This window comes from Xiphophorus couchianus, chromosome 21 (assembly GCF_001444195.1).
Source record: "Xiphophorus couchianus chromosome 21, X_couchianus-1.0, whole genome shotgun sequence".
Classification (NCBI taxonomy): domain Eukaryota; kingdom Metazoa; phylum Chordata; class Actinopteri; order Cyprinodontiformes; family Poeciliidae; genus Xiphophorus; species Xiphophorus couchianus.
Window position 1 is genome coordinate 14,067,247 of NC_040248.1, and position 25,182 is coordinate 14,092,428.

The 25,182-nt window shown below is 39.1% G+C and overlaps 1 protein-coding gene across 3 annotated transcripts in view; it reads left to right on the forward strand.

Annotated features, from left to right (window-relative positions):
- myripb (myosin VIIA and Rab interacting protein b) overlaps positions 1 to 25,182 on the forward strand; it is a 120,528-nt gene that overhangs the window by 45,790 nt on the left and 49,556 nt on the right. For all 3 annotated transcript variants that reach the window (XM_028005455.1, XM_028005456.1, XM_028005457.1), the window contains exon 3: positions 20,187 to 20,408. In XM_028005455.1, coding sequence (XP_027861256.1) covers positions 20,187 to 20,408 — 222 coding nt within the window. The remainder of the gene's footprint in view (positions 1 to 20,186; positions 20,409 to 25,182) is intronic.

Genomic DNA, 25,182 nt, shown 5'->3' on the forward strand with positions numbered 1-25,182 from the left:
CCTCAAAGTCCATGTAAATCTTTTGAGTGTGAACCTTAATTCACCCCAGCCCACTTTCCTCTCTGACTCCGGCCTACACGTCCTTGTCAGTCATTCCCTGTTGCCATAGCAGCAGCCACACCTACTAATCAGACTGGCTTCGTTTTCATTTGCCAGGAGATTTAGGATTAAGATTCATCAGCATGACTGACACGTACGAGTGCATCACCCCGCTGAAATGATAAACTGCTTTCACCCGCCACTGCGTTACCGGTCCAAATGAGCAGTCTCTGCCCTCCATCACGTGCAGCAAATTTATAACTTCGATCGCCTCAAGAAACGATTTATTAACTTCCCATTATAGGATGTGTTTTTGCTGATTTTCTGAGAAATTGCTTTTGGAAATGTTTTGCTGTTGCCAGAAAAAAAATGTAAAACAGACAGTCAGGTATCATTCTGCACCGGCTAAGCTTGTGTTAAAATAGGGATTAATGTCCAGATAAGGATTTAATCTGTATTGCTTTGATGCTCATCTCTGCATGTCATTCCAGCTGTCTGTGGACAAGTCTCCTGATACACAAACACAGGCATGCATAGATTTATGCTTTTTTTTCTTTTTTTGTCCCCACAACATATCAGATTTTCCATCGGAAGAGTGTAGGTTGATATCTGCACAAGAGCACTGCTTCCTCTTATAAGATGAGGCTGCGAGTTAGACTGACTTTCTGAATGGTAGCAATCAGCAGGAGTCCAACTATGACTCATCCGTGTGCGTTGTCGTCTCAGAGCACATGCACAAGCTAACACACAAATACGCGCTTTCAAAATCACAATCCTTTTTCTGCTGTGCTCTTTGAAAATTGCAGTTTGTATATTGCAATCTGCTCTTTCTCCTCTGTTTTCCACAATTACCATCACTTTCTTCTCTCCTTCACCACCAATCTGTTGCCTTTCATTTGTACCACAGCTCTTCTCATACGCTGTTCCCCCTGCAAGGCTACAATGTTGTCCTCTCATCGCCTGTCAAAACATCACCCCTAAAACTCCCTGAGAAGTTTATTATTTTTTTTATTTTTATTTTTTTAACCCGTTGTTGAAATCTGTAGCAGGGTTAGGGTTATCTGTAGTGATAACCAAGGGCATGTAGTGATAACCAAGGGCATGTTTGGAATTTAAAGATTCAGAATGCTGCTACCTTGGTAAAAATTACATCAATAGTCTGTTGTTTGTAATGTATTTTGAACAGACTCAACTTGAACATGCACTGACTGAATACTCAAGTATTGCAGCATTTTCTGGAGAAAAGTTTGATGAATGCAAGGAGTCAGCTGTCTTCAAATGTTTTAAAGTAGTCTTGATCGATAGTGCTTCGGTTTAAGTATCACAATTTTTATGGTTGCCTCCTTCTAAGGTGAAACAAATGCCTAAACAAAACACACTTAAAATGCTTATTTTTGTTTTTTCACAATTAGAAAAAAGCTAAACCAAAGTAATTCAAATGTTAAATCCAACATAAACTAATATATTTTGTTAAAATCTGTAAAGTTGTCATTTATTTGAGGACAGATATGAAGCAGAACTTGTCTTTAGTGGCTGTTAGTCAGTCACAGTATTTTTATAGTTCCTACAATCTGTCCACATCTTGTTTGCCGCTCTGGGCCAATTTAGTTTTCATTCCCAGTGCATAAAATGCTGCATTCCAAATGATTTAAAAATGACAGATGCTCCGTCGATATTTACGTGACCTAATATCTTGGCCAACCCAACAGTCTGTAAGAGTCTCAAACTTAGATATGGGGTTTTGAATGTAACATGCTCATTTTCATATTATCTCCTCAGTTAGGCACAGCCCTGCTTCATCCTTTGGGTTAGGAGCCTTTTTCTGTCTAAATATCCCCCAGGTCAGAGTTGTGTTCATCACTTTAGGTTCTGAATCAATGAGGACAAAAGCAGTCAAAGTTCAAAGTGAGACTTCAAAGGAACTTACCCCAAAGTCAAAATGTAAAAGCGACGACTCAGTGCTTTTGGATAAAGTATACTTCATGATCTGTATTGCAGTGGTAGTGGTTGCTGTTGCACACTACATGCAACCGCAAGCTGTTTCTTTCAGCACCAAAAATACATTTGAAAGTTAAAAGTTTTTCTCATATATGTAAGAAAAATTGTAAACCTGAGTGTGACATCATTCCCTGTCAGTAAATAAATCAATAAAATTAGATTAGCCGTACACATCAAATACATGTAAGCCATGAAAATTTAGTAAGAGATCAAATTATAAACATATTTGATGGCCTTATTGATTTACCTGTTAAGTGCTTGAGTAATCTGTTGACGTGCTTCTGTGAACCTCCATTTTCAAAGTGATTACTGTTTAGATAAATCAGAGCTGGATCTATAAACATAATCTGTATTTATTTTGAACTTTTTCTTCTCTGAGGGTTCATAATTCGTTTTCACTCGGTTCTGTTTGAACCAAGACAGGTTGATCCTCATTAACCTCTACATGACAGTCCAGGGAACAATTTGTCATGTAGGTGTGTGTTTAGTGTGTGTGTGTATGTGTGTGTGGGGTGAGGTGGAGGGGTGGGGGGGTGATTTCAGTGTCAGTGAGTGTGTAGATTTTAGAGCCCTGGGAAGAAAACAGTAAAAACAATCAGACCTACTTTCAAAAAATGATTTAACTCTGGAGGAGCTGCATAGATATACAGCTGAGGTGATGCCACAACCATTATGCATTCCAGAAATCCCCTCTTTATTGTTCAATTTGCCATGTATGAATAAGCCAGACAGAAGGAAGAATGTGTTCTGGTCAGATAAAAATCAAAATGTTTGGCCTACATGCAAAGTGGTGTGTGGCAGAAACATTTAACATCATCCTCACGCAGTACGGTGTCAGCATCAAGCTGTATGCATGACACAATGAAAGGCAATCAAGTGTAATATGAATCCTTTTAAATTCATCTAAATGTGAAATTTATTTGTTTATCCATTGAAGATTCATGATACTTTTTGGACAAAAATCTTTTGAAATTTTTTTCAGAGTATAGATAAAACAAACCCGGAGCAATATTATCAAGTTTCCTTAGTCTTCTTTAATCACAGCCAAAGCATTTGTACCGTCATTTTTCTATTTGTGTGTTTTTGTCTGTTGTTACTTGACATGTTTTCTGATTTTTCATTTACAATTGCATGTAAAGCAGCTCAGATTATTTCTCACTAAAAGTGATACTTTGTGTCAGGTCTAAATACCTATTAGAGACAATTTTAACAAACACAGGAAAGACAAGAGAGTTAGATTCTTTGTTTCTCGCGAGGAGAACGGACAGAGATGTGCTTTCAGTTACAAATCTCCAACCGCTCTGAAAACACATCTCTCGCTCCTCTGTTTTATTGATTTCAGAGTCCCTATCACAGAGAGCACTGCAACTCTAAAAGGGTGGGGTCAAAGCATTTTAGTTGCAGTGCTAAATAACAATCATTAACTAAACATATGTTATCTACAATCTAAATCTTTCTTGCTCCAGGCACGGCGTCAAATGGGACACGTTGTATATCTTCAAAGCCTCCAAGCACGGCGTCGAATGGGACACGTTGAATAGCTTCAAAGCAACGGCTTTGTAGCACAAAGAACAAAGCAGAGTTTCCTCCAGGGTTGTAAAACTCAGCTGGGAACAACTAACACCTCCATTTCACAGGGATCCCTTAAGAAGGAATCAAAGTTATTTAGACACACAGAAACATTACTTATACTAAGAGTAAAAGAATAAAAGCAGATAAGTAAACATTATCTAAATGTAACTACAAGGCTACATGATACAACGAATATTTGATAATACTAATAATACAATTTACCCAACACTTTGTTTTAGTTTTTTTCCAGAAACAGGTGAGCAATAGAATGCCCTTGTGGTGTAATTCTTATCAATGAAGTTGTATTGAAATTGTTAGCATAACTTTTGCGTCTTAGATATTACACAGAAAGGTTATTAATGTGTAAATATAAGGTCAGTGTGGTTGAAACCTTGGCTTGGGTCTATTAAAGCAAAGTGAAGAACACCGCCGTGGAGATTTATTGTGTGAAGCTTGCCTAACCATGCACAGGCTGATTGTCAGCGATGATTTAACCCCACTGACGTTACGCCTCACTCTGCACTCAATCAAAAACCAATGCTCTTACTATACAGGCTCAACAGGAAGAAAGTGGAACAGAAGTCCAATTGGATTCTATCCAGACACTTAGGCTTATTATGACCCATCTGTCTGACAATCTGCCGATGTATAAAATAGCTACATGTTTGGTTTATTTCTGGACCAGAGTGATTCAGGAACCTCTTGAACAGTTTTTTTCTTTCATTCAGCCACATAAATTAATCTGCATATTTTTTTTACAGTTTACAAATGTTCCTGTTTTATGTGTTGTGTCATTTTACAGTTGATCTTTAAGAAATTACGTGTCTCTATATGAATGTTGGTGTGTGTTTGTTCTACATGTACATAATATATGAGAATACTACTTTATTTGTCTTTGGATGTTGTGCCATTAATTGTTAATGCTACATATAAGTTTTTCTTAATAAAGTGCCTATCTTAAAAATAAGGTTTGTGATATAGAGGAACAGTGAGAGACTTTCACTGCAGATCACTGCGATGATTTTAAAATACAGATTTTAATGTTCACCAAAGTAATACCACATTTAGCCTTTTAGAGCTCTCACACACCCTGTGCTACATTCTTCTTTAAATATGATGGCTTTCTAAAACATGCTGGTTACGGTTTGTCATCGGCCGCCAGTTTTCTTTTTCTTTTTTCCTTCCTTTTTTGGAGGCACTGGGATTCTTTGGCAGTCATAGACAGCCGACCGTGATCAGTTGGGGAGATAAATGGCTGCCATCAAGGCTGTCTGTTCAGCTGAAAGTTGGGGTTGCAAGGTTGACACTTGCTCATGGTGGAGTAAACACACAGCATGCCCTTGCATGCAGGGTGTCTGCCAAGTCTCTGATCTGCCAATGTCGTATCTTCACTGAACGAGTGGGAGTGGAGAGAAAGGGATTATGGTGGGATTTTAGTAGTGTTTAAGAAGGAACTATAGTGCCATCGAGAGGAGTACTTCTAGAGAAATAATGATTGCTAAACAAACTTCAGTGAGGGAAATGGCGATCCTTCATTACAATGTTTTGAAAAAGAAGACGTAAACCTCGAAGCTGTCTAATTGTTTCGTATTAAAACCACAACTTTCAGTGCATTTTAGTGACAGACTAACACAAAACAGAGTGTAATGTGAAGTGCAAGGGAATTTTTTTTATTTAATGGAGAAAATAATTGGGAGTGTTCCATGCATTTCAGCTCCTCTGACTCTTTTATGGTCCTTGTTTTGCTGGAAGATGAACCTCTGATCCAGCCTCTATACGTTTGTAGCCTCTCAGAGGATTTCCGATTTTAAACTCTGTCCACCTTCAACTCTAACCAGATGAAGACAAGCATTCCCACAGCATGAGGCTGCCACCACTACATTTTATCACTTTAGGCCATTATCAGTCTCTTCTTCCACATGTTTTCTGTGTCCCCATCATGGCTTGAGGCAAGCTGCAAACCAGACTTCTTATAACTTTCTTTCAGCAACAGAGTTCATGCCAATCATTCCATAAATGCCACATTCAGGGAGCGTGGGGAGAGTCATGTCAGGACATTATTACATCAGAGCTACCGATCTCTGCAGCTCCTCCAGAGTTACCACAGCATCATTGACTGTTTCTATGGTAAATGCTCTTATTGCTCGGCCTGTCAGTTTAGCTTCGGGAGGTTTGCAGCTGGATTATACTCTTTCTTAGATGATGAATTCAACTGGAGTTAAATAAGTTGCACACTTTTCTGATTTTGATATGTGCAAAAAATATGCACTCTTTTCTCCATAAAATGTATACAGAAAACATGTTATGTATTATAGTCATTCTATCTCAACTAGATTAACCACATTCATATTTATTGTTGTAACAAAAAAAGTGTAAAAAATAGTAGAAGAGATATGAAAGCTTTGTAAGGCACAGCATGTGGCAACTTATATGTCACAATAAAATGACATAAGGTTCATACAGGGTTTTTGTCACAGAGCTGTCTCTCTGCTCCATAATAAGGTACCCTGACTTTGACCTTTGTGCCAAAGTCAGGGTACCAACAAGGCAGACGGGATGGAGCTTCAGGTCGATGTCAGGCCTTGTCAGCGTTGTCACCGTGTTTGTTACTTCATTAAGTTGAGTTATTGAAGAGATGACACGACCCAAGGACAGAACATCTCCAGGGCTTCAGGCAAGTTGAAGCTCAAACATATGGAACATTATGCAAGAGCAGAGGGATTCTTCTGGACCGAGACGCATGAGAGCTGCTAGCTTTTATAATGAGGGGGAGAGCAATGCAAATTAGTATAATTGCATTGTATAATTTTTTGCTGCACAGATTGATCTAGTTTTGTTTCATTTGTGCTGGTATTTAATCAGACTGTACTTGTCCAGTTAAAAGCTTTTGCTGTTTTCAACAACATGCAACGGATGAATGTGACTACTGCTTCTATCACAATTTAACAGCAGAAATTGGTTATCAGTGGGATTTTTGTGCCAAGATGAAAGAATGTCCGTATTTCTGTGTGAGGATGTAAAGTTTTTGTTGGCTGACCTTCTGGCGTTCTTTGCTGAAGTTTCTGAAGGAGTTTCCTGTATAGTCCCTGTCATTCAACCTGAGCTACATCTGGCCAGCTGTGATAAATCCTTTTTCTCTCATTCTGTCCCTGTCCTCTCCTTACCCCTAACTCGGCGACTTCAATAAACCCGAAAGGAGCTGAAAGCAAGGATAAAGGGGATTTACTTTTTCATAAAGTTTTTACCTTTCACAAGCTTTTTCTTTTCTCACACCTCTTCTGTATCTAAATCCCTGCAGCCTGAATTGAAATCGTTTTGCATTTGGCTCCACATGAAGAACGAATCACAATATTTACGTTTTGTCTTGAGTCTGATTACTCGAGAGGTCTCCATTGATGAGGCTTCCAATTAGCACAGGCTCTCTGAAAACCGCTGTCGTTAAACAAACACACACACAAAAAATTAAAACAGAGTGTGTATTTTATTGCTTTAGAAACAACACACATTTAAGAATTTTTTTTTTCTTTACAAATGGCATACAGGTGTGGGGTGTGTTTGGTGTCGAGGCTTCTTGATCCTAACTGCGGTGGCTTGTAAAGTATTCATACTTCTTCATGTCTTTCCACATTTTATCATGTGTCATGGCCTGGTGTTATAGCCTGGACTTTGACTGGGCTATTATAACACATGAATAACATTTGATTGAAACTAGAACAGGGAAATAAACCAAAAACAATATATGTTGCAGTTTTGATCAATATTTTCTATTGATCAATATCAATAGAAAATACGTCCAATAGATTGTTAAATAATTTCACTGAACTCCAATCCAGAATTGCACGGCATTCTGGGGGATGAAGAACGGCTCTATCTTCTCAGTCTCTCAATCACAGTTGGTGGCATCAACTTACTCACTCACTCTTTGGTTACCTAGCAACAACCTGCTGAGTAAGTTAAACAATGAACTGGAAAACTTCTGAAGAAATTTGAACTGGGCCTGCCAAAGTGTGCCCGTTGGTTGGAACCCAGCGGTCTGATGCTAAAAATTAGCATCAATGCTAAGCTTAGCTAACATGTAAGATCATCTTACAGCTAATAAAAACAAGACAGTTAAGAACAGAATTTTGTCAGACCAATAAAAAAAACCTTTAATACAGAAATGTGAGCTTACTGAAAAATATATTTAATGCATGCTCAAGGGTTATTTATACTCTGGAAACTGTCATGGGTGAGTGAGACGCAGAGGGGCAGATAAAATTATATCTCTGTTTAGTCTAAATGAAAACAGTGTCATTTAGAATTTGTTTTGATTTGAATTTGGCTCATTTTTCGCTAATTACTCGAAATGCCGACAAAAGTAATAGCACCCCTCACAGGATCGAGCCGCATGTTTTGATATAAATTGTGAGGGGGCACGCAGCGGTACGAGCCGCATTAACCTTGGAAGGAAGCTGCAGTTATTTTGAGGTGAAGAATAATATATTGCTATGGCAGACCCCAACGAGACTTCTGACGGCAATTGGTTACACAGAATTTTATCTAGGGGTGTTTGAGTAAAAGGGGATTGAATACAAATACCTTTAAGGTTATTTCTTCCTCTTTTCTGACTAATCTGGCAAAGTCTGGAAATGGGTTGCATTGTTTCTTCTGGTAACCACTGAATTCTTGACATCTGAGCATTGGGATGCAGGTATTAGCTTGATTCACTGCCTGGGCTTTGGGTTTCTCCAGTTGTGCAGATGTATAACTGAGTTAATATTGTAGAGCTTAAAGGAAACGTGAACGTCTTAAGGTACTTGCGTGCAAATTAGCACTTTAATCTTGCGTGGTAATGACAGAACCGTTACAGTTAAGCTACAACGGAGGTTGTTTAGGAACAGACTCATCTTCTATTTGAAGTGATCAAACAAACACATCTAAGCCCTGAAAAAAAAGATAATTTTCACAGCAGCTATTATACGAAAATTGCTAAGGCCTTTTAATTAGAAATCAGACCAACTGTCGAGAAATTGCAGTCGTTGAAATGCAATTTTAATGCTGCAGTAATCAAAGTAGTGTGGCACTTTTAATTAGGCTTATCATTTTTTATGATAACAGCAACAGATTTTTTTGCTTTTCCTCCCATTTTTGTCAGTACACACTTTCATTGTGTTTATTTTATTTGGTAATGCATTTTAACACTGTAAAGTGGATCTTTTATGCATTATGGAGGCTCTGTGTCTTTGTGTTGCAGTTCTTGGTAGAAATTTGACTCAGAAATATCCAGGTATTGATTTTAATTATTCTTGCCTTAGAAGATCAAATAAAAAAATGCATCAGTGCCGTTTTCAGATTGCTCTTTTTATCCAGCTTTTTCCACGTTTACACTGACTGTATTGATTTGCCGTCTACTCTGTTTTATCACAAAGGCAATATGCATGTCTGACAGACTACAGTCAGTTTTGCATAAAACTTGTTGGGTGTCTTTACTTAAACTGAAGGCATTCAGGCATCACACTCAGTTGGTAACATTCTGTTTTTATTTCTTTGCTGCATAAGCAATGCAGTCATTTTTTGGTGTCCTTTATAAATCACTCATTTGACATTATGTAACCACCAGATTTACTGAGGAACTTTAGCGCTCCTGTAAGATGCATGCGCTGCTGCCTCCTCACACTTAGTCATTAGAGGCTGCTGTGACGCTCCAACCAAAAGCTCTGTGCAGTTGCAAATACCCTTGTTTTTTTTCTGAGGCTACTATCGATAGCATCTTCCTCTTCGATCAATACTGCATTCTTCCTTCTCTTTCCTCAAATTACCTCTCACAAAAGGCTGCTCTCCCTGGACCTGGAGTGAGGCATGTCTGTGGGTGTCTCAAACCCATCAGTCATGCAGCTTTGTACCTGTTTGAGTCAATATGGGTCCTTCTCCTGAGCTCACCACTCCTGGGGTTCAAACGTAATACTTTCATTTAATGTGAGCATCACTGTGAGAAGAGTCAAAATTGTTGGCTGTTTCAACTTTAGCTTCATGCGCACTCTCATTTTTTTATTTCTTCCTCCAAACTATTTCTCGGAAATGAATTGTGTGAATGGGTTTATGTCCTCACAGCATGAGAAAATCAACAGCCCAGAGTCTCTAAGGCACAGCTGGCCATAGCTGCCGGTCAGGCTGCCTCTAAATTGAAGAGGGATTCTGAGCCTTGGTGCCGTATTGTTGGTCATAATGCCAGAGTTGCATCGCCTGTAATAGAGCCGTCACATCCTATAAATAAGGTGCGTCTCTTCTCTCAATTCAACCCCAACGTTTCCCTCCATTTGTCTTCTTCCATTTTTTACTCCTCATTTCCGCCCCTCACCTTGTTCTCCTCCCATTAAACGGGAATTCAGTGAGCGATGCTTATCTCCAGCTCTGGGTCTTCCGCTGCAACCTAAATAGCCACGGGGTCCCCTGGCCGCTGTCTGAGACTTCGTCTTCGCATGCAGCTGTGACATCCTCTCACACCTGGAATCTCGCCAGCAAAGCTAAGAACCAGGCCATCATCAAACTGTGCTCTGTGTGGCAGATGGAAGCTGGAAGTATGCTAACATTAGAGGATTCTTTAAAAAAGAATTTTTATATATATATATATATATATATATATATATATTTTTTTTTTTTCTGAATCTGTATTTTGCAGATGAGGCAACATGCAATGTTGATCCACTAACAACACTATTTTCATCATTCTTCTGGCTGCCTAACAGCAAATCTGTTTACATATGTGCTGTAACCAGATCAGTCAGCCTACATTTAGGTACAGATTTTAGATGCCTTTGTTACCTGAGGCGCCGTAATTTTCTTAGCATTCACGGTTTGATTCCTTTCTGAAAATAAGACTGAAAAAAAAACAGTCTGTACTTTCCTCTATGGTTTGTAAGGGTTTAGTAATACAGGGGTGTTCTTAAGGTTGCAAGTTTTCCTTTTGGGATTGTTGCTTAACCTACTAATTTTCAGTTCTGTCACTTAACAAATATCAACAATATTCCAGTTTGGCATCCTCTTCTGGATGACAGTAGTGACTGAATGTGGCATGTGAGATCGTTCATATTATGAATGCATCCAAATGTAGAATTAGAGCCATAGTTAGAGGTTTTGTATGAATCAGTGTGGTGGATGACTGAAAATTAAACTCTACCATTTATTCATTGAGACTGTATCTAAAAGAAAACCTTTAGGGGTTTCAGTTTCACTCTTCTGTCTGTTGTCAGTCAATCTGCCTTTGCTTTCGTTCCGTTTGAACTTCAGTAATAAATAACTGCAGTGCGAAATTATAATAAGGGCAAAAATTTGAAACTCGTCTTCCTCCCAATTTATTTCTGCCGCACGCTGAGTCTCTTTTTCTGTCTCAAGTGGAGGAAAAATAAAGTGCAGTCTCTCACTGTTTATCTCTTTCTCATTTTCTCACATACACTAGTTAGCGAACAGCCAGTGCACTCTGACTGGATACGTTATCAGCGGAGCGCACATTTGACTTGAATTGTTTCTTAAACCGAGGGCTCATTACCGCCCTGTTGGATAAGAAGGAGAGTCTCGTCCCCGCAGCCACTGGTTTCAGCAGGAGGGCCAAAATAAGAGAGGAAGGGAAAAGGAGCGATAAAGAGCCCAGGGCAGCTCTGATGTATGGAACTCTGCAGGAAGTAGGCCATAGTTGAAGTATGAAGGTAGATTCTTCTATAGCCTTCCACCAGGAGTGTTAAAATGTAAAATTTATGAAGTTACCATGAAGACAGATCCGGCACAGAACTCTAGCTGAAGAAAATCATATACGGGAGTAAGAAAGAGGAGTCCATAATTCAAAGAAGATGATTTAAATCCAGCATTATTTTTATAAAAACCACTGGTAGATTGATAATCTGCCAAGAAGCCGTGTATAATTGATTCCTCTGTACGCAGTCTTCAGTAATTGCTCTGACTTTGCTGCTAAGCTACAGATAAAGTCAACATTAAAAAAAGATTTAGCCATGTCAATATTAGTTCTCCTAGTACAAGCATTCATTTAAACTGAGGGATAGCAGCCAATTCTGAACAACTGAATATATAATAATACTGTTATTAGCTGACAGAACTAAATGTGCAGAAAAAGAAAAAAATCTATAAGGAACCTCAATTCCCAGTGTTGGGAATTTGAATCAATTCAAGATGCTCAAAATTATTATTTGTTTTTTTTGCCAATCCTACTGCAAGTACACCTTTTGTCTTATCTGCTTAATTTTTGTTAAATTATATTTTTGATTCTTTGGTATTTTTTTACTCAAGAAAATACCATTCAGCTAAACTAAACTAATAGAGACTATTTAAGTTACAGAATATTGTGCACTAACCCTATTTTTTTTAAATATAAGTTGATAGAATTTGATGAAACGTGGAACATTGCACCATTGTTTTAAATGAATTTGTTTACGCTGTATTTTTCTCGTCAGACCATTTGAATACAAAAATTGGTTTCTGGATTAAGAATAGTTTCTGAATCAAAATCGTTTCTGAATTGAATTTGTGTCCCTAAAAATTGGAGTTGGATCAAAAATATTAGAAAGTATAGATTTGTGTCTCTATACTGTACTCAGATCAGGTGCATTACGATGATTTTGAGTCTGGACTTGAACCTTCTGCAAACCATCTTCAGAACATTAAGCGTCTTTATGCAGATTTTTGTGATGTGCATTCATGGGATATTAATAATCATCCTTCATTTTATCTTGTTTTCAAATGTCTTTTGTGGCTCTGCAGGGCTAAAGTGATGTATGTGAAGAAATAAGGCAGGTCTTAATGCTCAGAGAGACTGTGAGAATCTGGCACAATGGAGAAACAAACTGACGTGTATAAAAAGCCGAGCCACGTTTTCAGAAGCGGTCTATTCATGACTCGTATCTCTGAGCTGCAGGGCACCCCGACACGTGTTATTCTGTATGAGCCCACAGATGTTTGGGATCCCAAACATGGAAAGCAGAGACGAAGGAATACACTCACATAATGGTATCAGTATTAGCAGTAGGCTGACTCACTCAGAAAGAGCACTGCTCCTGTTCTGACATTTAGAATCAAGGGTTTCTGGATTTATGCACCTGCAGTAATGGTAGAATTTGGCAGCAGTGCATATTTGTGGGTTTGCGGTCTTCCGAACCGTCTCAGTTCATTTTAAGTGAGGAAGTGAGACAGCATTTAAGCTAGAGGAACACCCAGAGCTCCCTTTATTTCCTGCTGTGGTCACCTTGAGCTTCTTTGAAGAGGTTTAGATGATGACACACTGGTGGTCTCAAAGAAGGAGGGAAAAAAATCACACGTCTGCATTTCATTCATTACACAGCGCAGACAAGAGGGAGGCGGATCCAGCAGGGAGGAAAAGAAGGTTAGCTCTATGTGGGCTTTCTTTATTCATGCAGCAGACAAATGAACCTCACCAAGGTTGATATAGAGAGATGAACAGGATTGTTAGCGCAAGCTGCATAATTTAGATATATTTCTGTCCGTGTTGAAAAGCAGCAGAGCTCTATTTTCAGAAACGATTGTCCTGGAAAAATTGCATTAATTTGCAGGGATAAAATGCGATGGGAAATAAACCAATCACATTGAATATTATGTCAATGGACAGTTGAACAACTCAGATTATCTCCTCAACACAGCACCTGTTTGTAGGTGGAATATATAACTCAAAGTTGACATATTAAAACTGGGGAAAATATAAAAACACGAGCAAGCTTGACAGGTGTGACTGGGCAAATTAAACGACAGCTCTCTCACTGAATAAGTCAACGATCTAATGAAGGAACATTGGCAACCAGAGGGAATAATATAATGGCTTATAATGTATTTTATTATTAATGCACTAATCAGTATTAAAATAAAACAAATAGTCCAGTTTAGTAGAACAGAATATCATATTCTTTAAAGTAATATATAGGTAGCATGGAACAGGACAATGGAATGTAGCATTATATTAATTTTATTTGTCCTGCAGCATGCTACAGCGTAGCATAACGACATAGCACAACAGTGCTTGTATTTTTTTCCCCTAACCGCAACTGTAGACAAAATATTCAAACAAAATTTTGAATATTTTGTTTGGCTCCATGGCGTATGAGCATCTTTTAAAGTTTTTTTTTTTGGATGAACAGTATAATCCTACCTCAAAATCTAATTGTTGTCTTTAACCAAAAGGTTGTTTTTTTTTTGCATTCAGCAGAAACAGAATATTGATTGCAGAAATAACAGAATATGTAGCTTTTTTGTTGCTGTTTTCTTTTGCCAACGTTCCCACCTTGCTGCCAAACAAACAAAAACTGAAATGAAACAGCTATCACTCTGAGTGATTAGAAGCCTGAAAACACAAAAAATCAAGACAGCATGAAGTAAATATGTGGATAATATATATTCGACCACACACATATGTATATGTTGATATTTAAAACCATAAAAAGTAGACCGTCATTGTCAGAACTCCAAGGATTTACTGAGCAAGAGATTCTTTCTATTTGACTGTTTTTACCCTTAGAAAGGCTCTGATCATACTCTGTTTGGCTCCAGTTAGTTCAGATCAAATTGCTTTGATAACTGTAGCCAGAATCGCTTATATTGACATTACAATGTTCCTTCTTGTGTTTTTTCCTAGTACTGAGACATTAGACAGTGTCGATTTATGAGCTACTTCACCTAAGCACGAAAGCACGCACTAAGAAGAGTTGATTTCTTCTTTCTTTTTTTCTTCTTTTTTTTGTCCCAAATAGAAACTCATGCACTATTACACACTCACAATTGCACGTTTCCAATTAATAGCAAATTAAGATCCTGGCAAGCCTGCGGTCAATTCTCAGTCACCAGGTCCATTCAGATAGTGTACACTTGAAGATGAACAGATCAATAAATAAATAAACATATACACACCTAAACTCAATACTGCACCTAAATCAGCAAAATGCATTGTAACATCCCACTGACCAGAGCTGCATCACTTACTGGTGAACTTTCCAGCAGTCGATGGCGGTTTTATGGGCTTGTAGTGGGCAGCTTAACGATATCCGTTCTTGCCACAGTGCTATCTTCAGCAACACTAAAAGTAAGGTAAAATGTTGAAGCTATCATCGTTTTCCTTTTTTTCACCAACAGTTTTCCTCATGTAGATCCTCTTTTTTTAATATAACTCTAGTATTCATCTGTAGACTAAAAAAAAGTTGTAGAGCTCGGCTCCATGGAGTACGAGCTTATGAAACGTGCTCATGCTTTAAAGCTCAATACTGTTTCAAGGCATTTACTAATAAAATCTCCGTAATTAAAGTTTTATTTGAACAAACGTTTTTTCAAAGTGTTTTAGCATTAATCTGGATTTGTTTTTCCAGATAAATGTCTTAAAATTGAATGCTCCATTCAGCAAGTAGCAATAACATAACTGAATCTGCAAAGTTCCAAGAAAGGTGGTAGTTTACACAAAAATAAATTAAGATCCTCACTGGTAGAATGTTTTAAATGTAGACTGATATGTCAAAAAATAAGACTGCGCCTTTCCAACTCAACTCCTTCAGACTAGTTTCAGCAGCAAATAGCAAACAATGGGTGGAACTGTGAGTCTGCTGAGCTCATCAAACAAACTACTTCTCAGTCCAACACTCGTAAAAACGATGTATTGAGAAACGGCATAACGAGAAGCATGGCTCTGATGATGTGCTGAAGGTGGAGTTTCGGAAAGAGCAGGAGCTTCTTAAAGAGACACAGGCCAAATTTCCAGGGGTCAAATTGCTTTTAAATTTTGTTTGAATTATACAGTAATTTTATAACAACTGAAAATAACACAGTTAATTGATTGTGCAATAAAATGACTCTACATGCCTGGAAAATACATGATAGCCTGTCTTTAAGTCAATGTAAAATAGTACAAGAGTTAGCATTTTGTGCTGCTAAATCATTGCCAGGTTGCAAGATGAGCTTCAAAAACCAAAAAAAAGAACAGGAGACAAAAAATTTAGACTAGGCAGAATAATGCAGGCTGTTTATTGGTTGATTAATAACCTTGTTACCCCAAAAAAACAGGAGACACCTAAAATAAAATCTGACATTTGTGCACTTGTATTATATTTCCTGTTTTTAATCAGAAGTGACTAACCCTTAGTCTTAAAGTAAGGCTTAATGTGATGTTAGTCATTTAGGCATCCACTTTGTGATCTGTAACTGTAGTCCTGAGTAAGACAGCAGCTGTTAAGAGTGAAGACATAATGTAGAAAACCTGAATTTATGGAAGGCTGAAAAACTCCATCATTTAGATTACAAGTCCAGTTGTGATATAAATCAACTCTGCATATCTAAGTCTGCATATCTGTCAGGGAGAGGAAGATGAACAGAGAGGCAAAGGAGCAACAGGAGTAAAGTAACTGTAGTAACAGATACCAGTAAACACAAGGGAGGAGAAAAAGTGGGTGGGGGAAAAATACTGAAGATCTGAATAAAAGATGATGAAGGGACAAATGACGAAGGAAAGAGTTCATAGATCTTAAGCAAAAGCTTTTCTCATCGGGAGTGACAGGCGACCAGAAATACTTTGCATATCATTAAATTTACATGGACTCCTAAAGCCACAATGTAAGGGATTGGTATTCAGTTTGTGTTCACTGCTAAACTCACAGCAACGTCACCTTTTACCGCGCAGTGACTCATCAGCATAATCAATACTTTTATTTTTCATTTGAAAGTTTGGAAACTTTAAACTTTCGGTGCCCTCTGAGATGTTTCCCTCACCAATTTGTCACAAGCTGCCGCCGTTAATCTTGTCGACATTAAAAAACACGTTGTTAATTTCAAATATTAGCATTTTAAATGTCATGGGAAAATTGTGACTGGATGTGACATATGGCCGTAGCTTTCAGGAAAACTCCCCAAACATCTGGCAGACTTCAACATAATGAAAGATGACGAAATAGGTGATGAAAGGGGCTGAAATTTTTTTTTGCCACTCACGACGGCTGAAATGAAGCTCCTCCAGAACTACCACGGCCTTTTCGACTGCGTCTCTGGACGATGCCCTCCTTCACTGACCTCTCTGTTTTGGGCGAGCAGCCCACTTCCTTTGTCACAAGTTTGGAGTTGCGACATATTCTTTCCGTTTTTGGGTTAGCGATGAATGGAACAGCAGTAAATAAGATGTCATAATCAAATTCTGTTGAAAACTTCTAAATAGGTTTATTCCTGTCATGTTTTCTAGTTTTTAGTATTGTGTTTGTTCTCGAATGTTCTCCAAGAAACCTCCGACACCTTCAGAGAACAGCTGGATTTACTGAGCCTAAATCACACACAGGTGGATAATGTGACAAAATGTGACCAAGTTCAAGGGTAAATGAATACTATACCTTGTTGGAATTAAGTGGCTGCTGGCATCTGGATGGCCCAAGTGTTTCTGTCAACAGTGCAATTCCTGGGAAGAGCAATGTTTTGAGCTTTATCTTAATGCACAGTTATCCCAAGCATTACAAAACCCTTTTCGCCTTTGGTTTTATGTGTGCATTTGCTAGATGATGTAATTAAACAGCCAGAGAGACATAACCGTCATCTACAGTAACTGCACTGCTGATTAAACTCATTTAAGGGACACTGAAAGGCAATGCAGTTCCTGATCCTAATTAGGACCTAACAAAATGATTTCCAGACAACTGCTTTCTCCAGCGTATTGAGATATGAGTACACTCTGTACGTTTTTTTTTTTTGTTAGTTTTTTTTTTTGGTACAGAAAAATTGGATCTTGTCTAAACCACACTAGGATGCTTGGAAATAAAAATAAAAAAGTACATTTATGGCCTTTAGAATAGAAAATGGCCTTTAGTAGTGATGTCTGCACCGATGTAGCATGCTCGCATACGACCCTTTTCTCATGACACCCTTTATGAATTGGTTTGTTCATCTTGTTAATATGTGCCGTGTAATGATGCATGTGAAAAGCAATAAGCGGAGCAGCGAAGAGTGTGCTTGAGAAGCAGCGCTGATGACTTGGGGTTGCAAGGAGATTGAAATACCCCCAATGGGAACACATTACACGCAGGAAATTTGCAATATGCTGCATTCAGCACACTGTCTTGCTACACATTTAATTTTCAGTGGCAGTAGTAGGACACATCTTTTCTCTGTGGCAATCATTTCTCAGCAGCATTGTCCTCATTGTACGTTTCTTCCCATCTTTCCAAATTCACGCTCTGTATTCTGAATGAGCGTGTCCATGTGTGTAGGATCACCGAAAGTCCTGAAGGATGCGCTTTGGCCGTGCACGTCCTGCAGTGGAGCATCTTAAATTATTTACTTGCTGGCCGTTTGAGCAGAACTCCTCTTTTACACCTTATCAGCAGCAACATCTTTGCCTTGCCTCCATTCGCAGCCTGACGATAGCTGGTGGCTGACAGTGTGGGTAAATGTGTTACACCCACCTCCTCTCTGGGAACGCTTTCAGGAACAATTCACACCACTGCTGTTTGGGCCAATGATGACTGATTTTATAGTATTAAAGCAAAACATCTCTTTTTTGGGGGAGGGGAGAGGCTACTGCTTCTAATGCACAGTCAGCAGAATTTCTACACTAAGGCTGTGGATAATTTATATTAGCAGTTGAGGATTTACCGAGCAGCCCTGCTAGTTAAAACTTTGGTTCACAGCTTATATTTTCAGGCTGTTGTTTTCCTTTTCTCTAAGCTAATGCTCCAAGTTTGCATGCAGAAAGGATGCCATTATATCCACACACATGTATTTTTTAAATAAAAAGTTAAATAATGCAAATTATTCTTGCTATTGAAGGTTTAATTCACTGGCTAAGACTTTCTTTAAAGTCAGTCGATCTATTGAACTTTGTTTGTAACCTCTTTCGGAGAAGCTTTGTAGTTCTTATTAATTGATTTCACGTACTTCCTTAGCCCTTAGCATTGTTTTGATTTTTAGCTCAGTTTAGCTTGGTGTTTTGTTTTTTAGTTCTGTTTGAATATTCATCTATGTCTGTTTTTCAAACATTTTGTTGTGTGTGGGTATCATTCTGGGAATTCTGTTACATAAATATATAACTTAAATTAAGCTCAGTAATCTTGAACTTTTGACAATCAAGTCGCCATCGTCTTCCTGGCAGAGCTGAACTGAAGGGGCATTTCTTGCTCTTTCACGAGTTTTGATTGCATCTAATCATCTTTAGCTAAAAATCTAAATTACTATGATTGATCAGACCTGGAAAAAAAAAATAAAATTTACACTGAACAAATGTTGTACACCCATTTTATTATCTATTAAATCTTCTTTGTACTTGTCAAGAGAACCACTTCAGATTAAGACAAGCATAAAAACGCCAAACACTGAATCTCTAAAGTTATTTTACACTACAGATTAATTAAATACAGATGGTCTACGAGAAGTTTGTCATTGGGACTCTTTGTGTTCCTAAGAATCTTGTCTTGTTTCATCTTCTAAACTGGACATATTGATACATCCATATCCATATACATCCGTTTCCAGCAATAAGTAGACGAGAGGTGGGGCACACACTCGACAGGTTGCCCGTCCGTCGCAGGGCAACACAGAGACAGATAGGACTCTATGTTGCCCACGCGCACACACATACACACACACACACACACACACACACACACACACACACACACGTACGGATAACTTGGAGAGACCAATTAACCTAGCAGTCATGTTTTGACTTTCAGGAGGAAGCCGGAGTACCCGGAGAGAACCCATGCATGCACAGAGAGAACATGCAAACTCCATGCAGCAAATTATTATTACAACTGTAGAGTTGTTGAAACAGAAATGCACCAATGCCTATCAACATTTGAAACAGACAACATATCAAACTTTTTCATATCTATGGTAAAACTGAAACTCCCTCTGATTTCTTAGAGGAATTTAGTCTTCCAGTGTTGATGCGACAGCCTGCAGCTCAGGCTTCTACATCCCTTTATTATAGTAGGGAAGGATTCTCTTTCTGAAATCTTGCATTTCAGGAGTCTGATTTATTTCCTAAGGGCTTCCTAATACTGGTACTTCACCTCTTTTTTTCTCTTTCAAACTTTAATTGTTTGAGCTTGTGCCGGAACGGCTCCCCGGCAGGGATTCTGTTTTTTTTTATTTTGTCCTAGCTTTAGGCGTTATCTCCCAAACTAGGTTGCTATTTATGCCAGTTCACTTTCACAGTGTCTTAATTAATGGATAACAAAAAGTCTTGGAGGAGGCAGATGTGTGTGGCATGCCCTCTTCAGCTGTAATTTAGACTGGTGCAGGAAAAGCAAGGCATGTCAGGTCTTTTCCAAACTGAAATGTCAGCCATCATGTTAATTCCACTGAATCGGTGTAAGGGACGGAGAGACGGGCACGCAGTCGGGAGTGGATGGAAATGACCCATTCTGCTCTCTTCTGCTTTGTTTTAATGCCCTGCACCCCTTTGAATTTTTAATCCGCTGCAGCTTTTCTAATTATTCTTTGTTGCCTACTTACTGTGCCGCTTTCGCTCCCTGCCGCTCAACCAGACGCTCACCAGCCTCTCACTTTCTCTCCCCTCCCTGCCTTTTTTCTCTCTCTCTCGCTCTCTCTCTCTTTCTCTCCAGTGAGATGAAGCAGGAGCTCACGGAGGAAGGCAGCAGATGCTCCATCCTCTCCAAGCAGCATCGTTTCAACGAGCACTGCTGCATCCGCTGCTGCGTGCCCTTCACCTTCCTGTTCAACCCCAAGCGCCAGTGCCTGGATTGCCAGTACAACGTGTGCAAGACCTGCTGCACCTACAGCAAGAGGGACCGAGCCTGGCTTTGCTCGGCGTGCCAAAAGGGCAGGTTAGTGTTTGCTCACACACACGCACACGCACGCAGCGGTGACTGGAGGAATGAAGTGCGATAGCACATAGGAGGGAAGCTGGGACATTCCAACCAGAGGACACCGGAGGAAAATTGTTAGTGGGAAGATAAACTGGAATTATTAAGGTTGGTTTTGATTAAGATGGGAAGAAGGCTGAAAGACACACAGATGTGAGAGGAAAAGTGAGTGAATGAGCGGAAAAGGCGGGCTGGTGTAAACGAGTCTTTTAAGGTTTTACAATGTCTTTAGGTTTTTGTTTACTTCATCGTTTTCAAAAAGTGACATCTAGCTCACATTTTAATATTCCTTGTGATGCAAAGGTCAAAAGAAAGCAAGGTTGTTGAGGGTCATCAAAACGGAAAGGGACTAGAATTGTCAGAAAACCTAAGGATAAAAGGCGGAGAGGGGTTAAATGAAATTTAACAGCTCCAAAGCTAAATGTCATCTTCTGTTGTTCTTTTGTATTATCTTTTTTGACATAACTTCATTGATTTATTGAAAATTTAATTATTCTCTTTGGCTTTATTTCTTCTGGCATTCGTCAAATCGACTTTCTGTTGAAGATCTTTGAAAATCGAGGTTTTCCAGAGAGAGGGGCGCAAACGAATTCTAGGAAAACAATCAGAGAAGCAAAACAGACAGGGGAATGTGCTGCTGCTGGTTGTTTATTCAAAAGAGCTGTGTGGGTGTGTGTGTGTGTGTATGTATCTGTTTATTCTGTTTGTTCATGCATGACCATCCAAAAGCCTTGGGAGTCGTTCTGGTGCTCCAACTCAACAATGGATGAATATTAAACTTTCTGTGTCTGTACAGGAACGATGAATGCTGCCCACTTGTTTTTGGTTGATTTGTTAAAAAAAAAAAAGAAAAAACGCATTGGAGAGTTGGATTAGAAGAGATTTGTATTATAGTTGGAATTTGACTTCACCAGTTTCCTTTGTCTCAGATCCACAAAACTCATTGTCTCCGTTTGCAGTGATGCTTAGAGTGAAATCTAAAGCATTTTGATATTCCCAATGATATGTGAATGCCAGTGCAGCCTGAGGTTTGGGGGACGACAGCGTCGACACAGTTATGAAATGTTTAGCCTCACTGTCTCCCCTCAGTCCTCCATCTCTTTCAGGTTTTCATTGATTTCTGCTGCTCAGCGTGATGAGTTAGAACAGCTGCCCTTGGTTTTGCTATATGACACACGGGAGGGAAAAGGAAGTCAAAAGCCAGGGAGGAAAGAAAAGTAAAGGAATCATGTCAAAAAAAAAAAAAAGGTGGCAAGGTTTGCATCGATCATCTTCACCCTCGCTCTCTCTTTCTCTCTTTCTGCCTTGGGGCTTTGCAATCTTCTCATTATAGGTTCGGACGTAGACGCAGATGGGCCCTGTGTCACAACATTGCTGTCCACATTAAAACACGGCTCTTTTTATATGTCCATTATACCGGCTTACGTCTGATTTTAGCCTGAATCGGCCTCTCTGACTGGAGGCTCGTCATTTCGGGACAGCGATTTGTAGGTCGATCGAGGCTAAACGAGCTCTAGAAAGGATTTTTGGAAATTATGGTTTGTTAGCGTTCGAGTCAATGATTGCAAAGTAAAGCCATCGATCCGATGCTAAATAGACTGTAGCTGCTCTACAGCGAGAACGAGCGCAGTCATCATGCTGAAAATGCAATATTGAAAAAGTAATTTGCGTTCGTGGGTTGATGTCGAGAGGAACATATCTACAGTAAATGCGAGGCTTATCTGAATTACTTCAAAAAATCACAATGCGGACGCGAGCTCCTCTGTATTTAATTTTTTTTCTTTTGGCTTGTTTGGAATCTTTTCGGGCCTTTCTCTGGAATTTTAATGTGAAAATTCATAACTTGCCAAATGGTGTCACTCGCCTGCACCGGCTGTCCTTCAGCGCTCGCAGAGGCACAGCCGTGCTGCTCGCCACTGCGAACCGTCGAGGGAAAAGCAGATTTGTAATCATGGCACACATTGACTCGCTCAGAAGCTACAGTCACCCACCTGCACGTGGATGGATGCACACATGCCTGTGAGCAGAGAAATTATCTGCAATGTGCATCAATCAAGTGCTAAACAATTACATTATGAGAGGAACCCATCATTGATTCTTTTTGATGTTTTGATTATAACAAGATTGAAACCGGGGACGGCTCGGCGATGACGCAGATGGTGTCTGAAAAGCCGCACACAGGCCTGCACTAGACAGAGATGTCCCTCCAGAACCAGAAGGAGTCTGGAGTTTGCTTGGATTAATGGCATCCTGAAGCCTTGGTCCACACAAACACACAAGACCCGCTCTTCTCTGGCTTAATCATAGGAGTCAAAACATTTCTAGCTAGAAGCGAAGAGCTGTTTTCTTTTCTTATCTTGACTCCTCACCCAACACAGTGAGCAAAATCCTAAAGGGAAAAGGAAAGAAAATGTAAAAGGAAGGTCAAAGGAAGAAGCGAGAGGGAGGGAAAGAGGATAAAAAAAGAAGTGGCAAAGGAGGAAATGACCGATTCCAATTATCCAGGAGTAAAAATGATATCAGCAAGGACTTACTTCTCTTTTTTTTTTTTGTTAAAGTTTGCTTTATTTAATGAGTTAATTCCTCTTTGTGTACTTCCTTTACCTGCACTGTGTCCACATTTACATTCAAGCTAGAGCAACCCTCTGTGCTTAATCTGCAGAAATGGACTGCTCACAGCTTTATAGAGTCCTCAGGCTATAGAACAGTGTACCCACCCGTCTATAAACAGCATGCATGTGTTTGTGTGCACAGAAGTAGCAATAAACTAAAGTGACAAACTGCTTGTACCATTTTCATAATCTTTTCCTAAAGCATGACTGTGAGGAGATTAGGGCGTCTGCCGGAGGCCAACGGCATGCCACACATGTACACAAGCACATGCAAAAACAGAGGGGCTTACGAATCAGCATGTGTACACGACATACGTACACAATCGCCAATCTCATATTAAAATGTATGTTATTTGATAGGTATTTTCCTTTCGAACCTAAATAAAAGAAAGAACCACAGACAACGTATATGAATTTTATGTAGAGCTTTTGCAAAAGGAGAACACTCTATCGAACCTCTCCTCCGATCAGTTCTACAGAGCGCTCTGACCTGCCCTTACAAAAACTCCTGTTTTTATTGTCAAAGGAGAACAGGCAAGGGGCAGTTAGGAAAACAACAGAGGTCGTAAAGCTTCTAACCCAAACATCTAACAACCCAGCTCCAGATGTGATATCTGATCAAAGGTCTGAGCCCGGTTCAAATCTCGGTCAGTACTGTCAAGAAAACAAAATACGACTGCTCACAGGTAGTTACTAAATTAGGAGGTGTTCTTGTAAAAGGATTTAAGGTCTGAGAAACTTAGTGTTATCTATTTCTCATAAAGTTGAACCGACAGTAGTGACCTCCAGATCATTTAAAGAAGAGAACACTAACAGAAAATCACAAAGATCTATAGACTTAATGTGAACTAGAGTAAGAATAAAATGATAATACCAAAAAATCTCTAACATTATTTTTGCCACTAGAGGAAGAAAAGTTAACTTTATGAAGAATAACAGGAACAATAACATTATATACAGTCCGTTGTATTTTACATTATTGTTCTGAAAACACAGAGAGACACAGATTCCACATGAAATTTGCACCTTTGCAACAGGCCAGCCTGCTTCACAATGCCAAGCTGCTGATTGGCCAGAGGTTTTAAGACACCAGCTGAGGGTGCACTCTCAAATCTGGTCAGTAGTTGTTGTTGCCAAGTAGTTACTTAACGTGATGCGATCTCATAAACTGCCGATGCAAAGTCCGTGTGCATGTGACGTTCAGTCATTGTTGAACAGTTCAAATAGATTCCACTACTTGAGATTTAAGCTTTAACCCACTTTTGATTCACAGAATCACTTAACAAAATGCTAAGGAACAAAACTTGATCTAAACTGAGATGCGTTTTATGGTTCATACAGATACAAGGTTGGCTGCTGCCACAGATTATTTGGGTATTTTTAAAATAATCTGTAGTGTGGTGAGTTTTACACAGAAATTAGAAGTGAGCCAAATGTAATATTACTAAATAGCCTCTTTCTGAACGTTCTTTTTTTTTTTGCGTCGTCTAATCTACACATGCTCACTATGACTCACGACTAACTGGAAGATCACAACACAGACCGGTCCACCTCAGGGGATAGTAATAAATCTGTACTCACTATGAACTTTAAGTGGAATTATTGGATTGCAGAATGAGTTTCATGGAAAAGAAAGCATCAGCACCTCCACACAGAGTAAACACTTTGTATCATCGGCACGCATGAGGATCGCAACAGAGCTGAAAAAATTCCCCAGAAGTCTTACTTATTTATTTAAATGGCTGGCATGCCGGGAAATTTGACTTATTTTTGTCATTATTACTTCACAAACTATATATAGCATTGAACATTCTTTCTAATGCAGTCACACACTTTAAATTTAACACTCTTCACCTATGTTTACACACACTAATGCCTTATTTCCACTGAGCGATGAGGCACTGGTCGGTGTAGTTTGGTATGCTATTTTACCAGTTGGACTCTCACTCAGCAGTAAACCCCAAATAACCAAACATAACGTTGTATTTGAAAACAATAATGTACTGAACTGCACAGATCCATGCCGTACCACTCAGATGAGGCATGGCTGTCATCATTATTGATATGTACAATTGACAAAATTAATATTTTACTAAATTTGCTGCATTGCTACGCATTTGGAT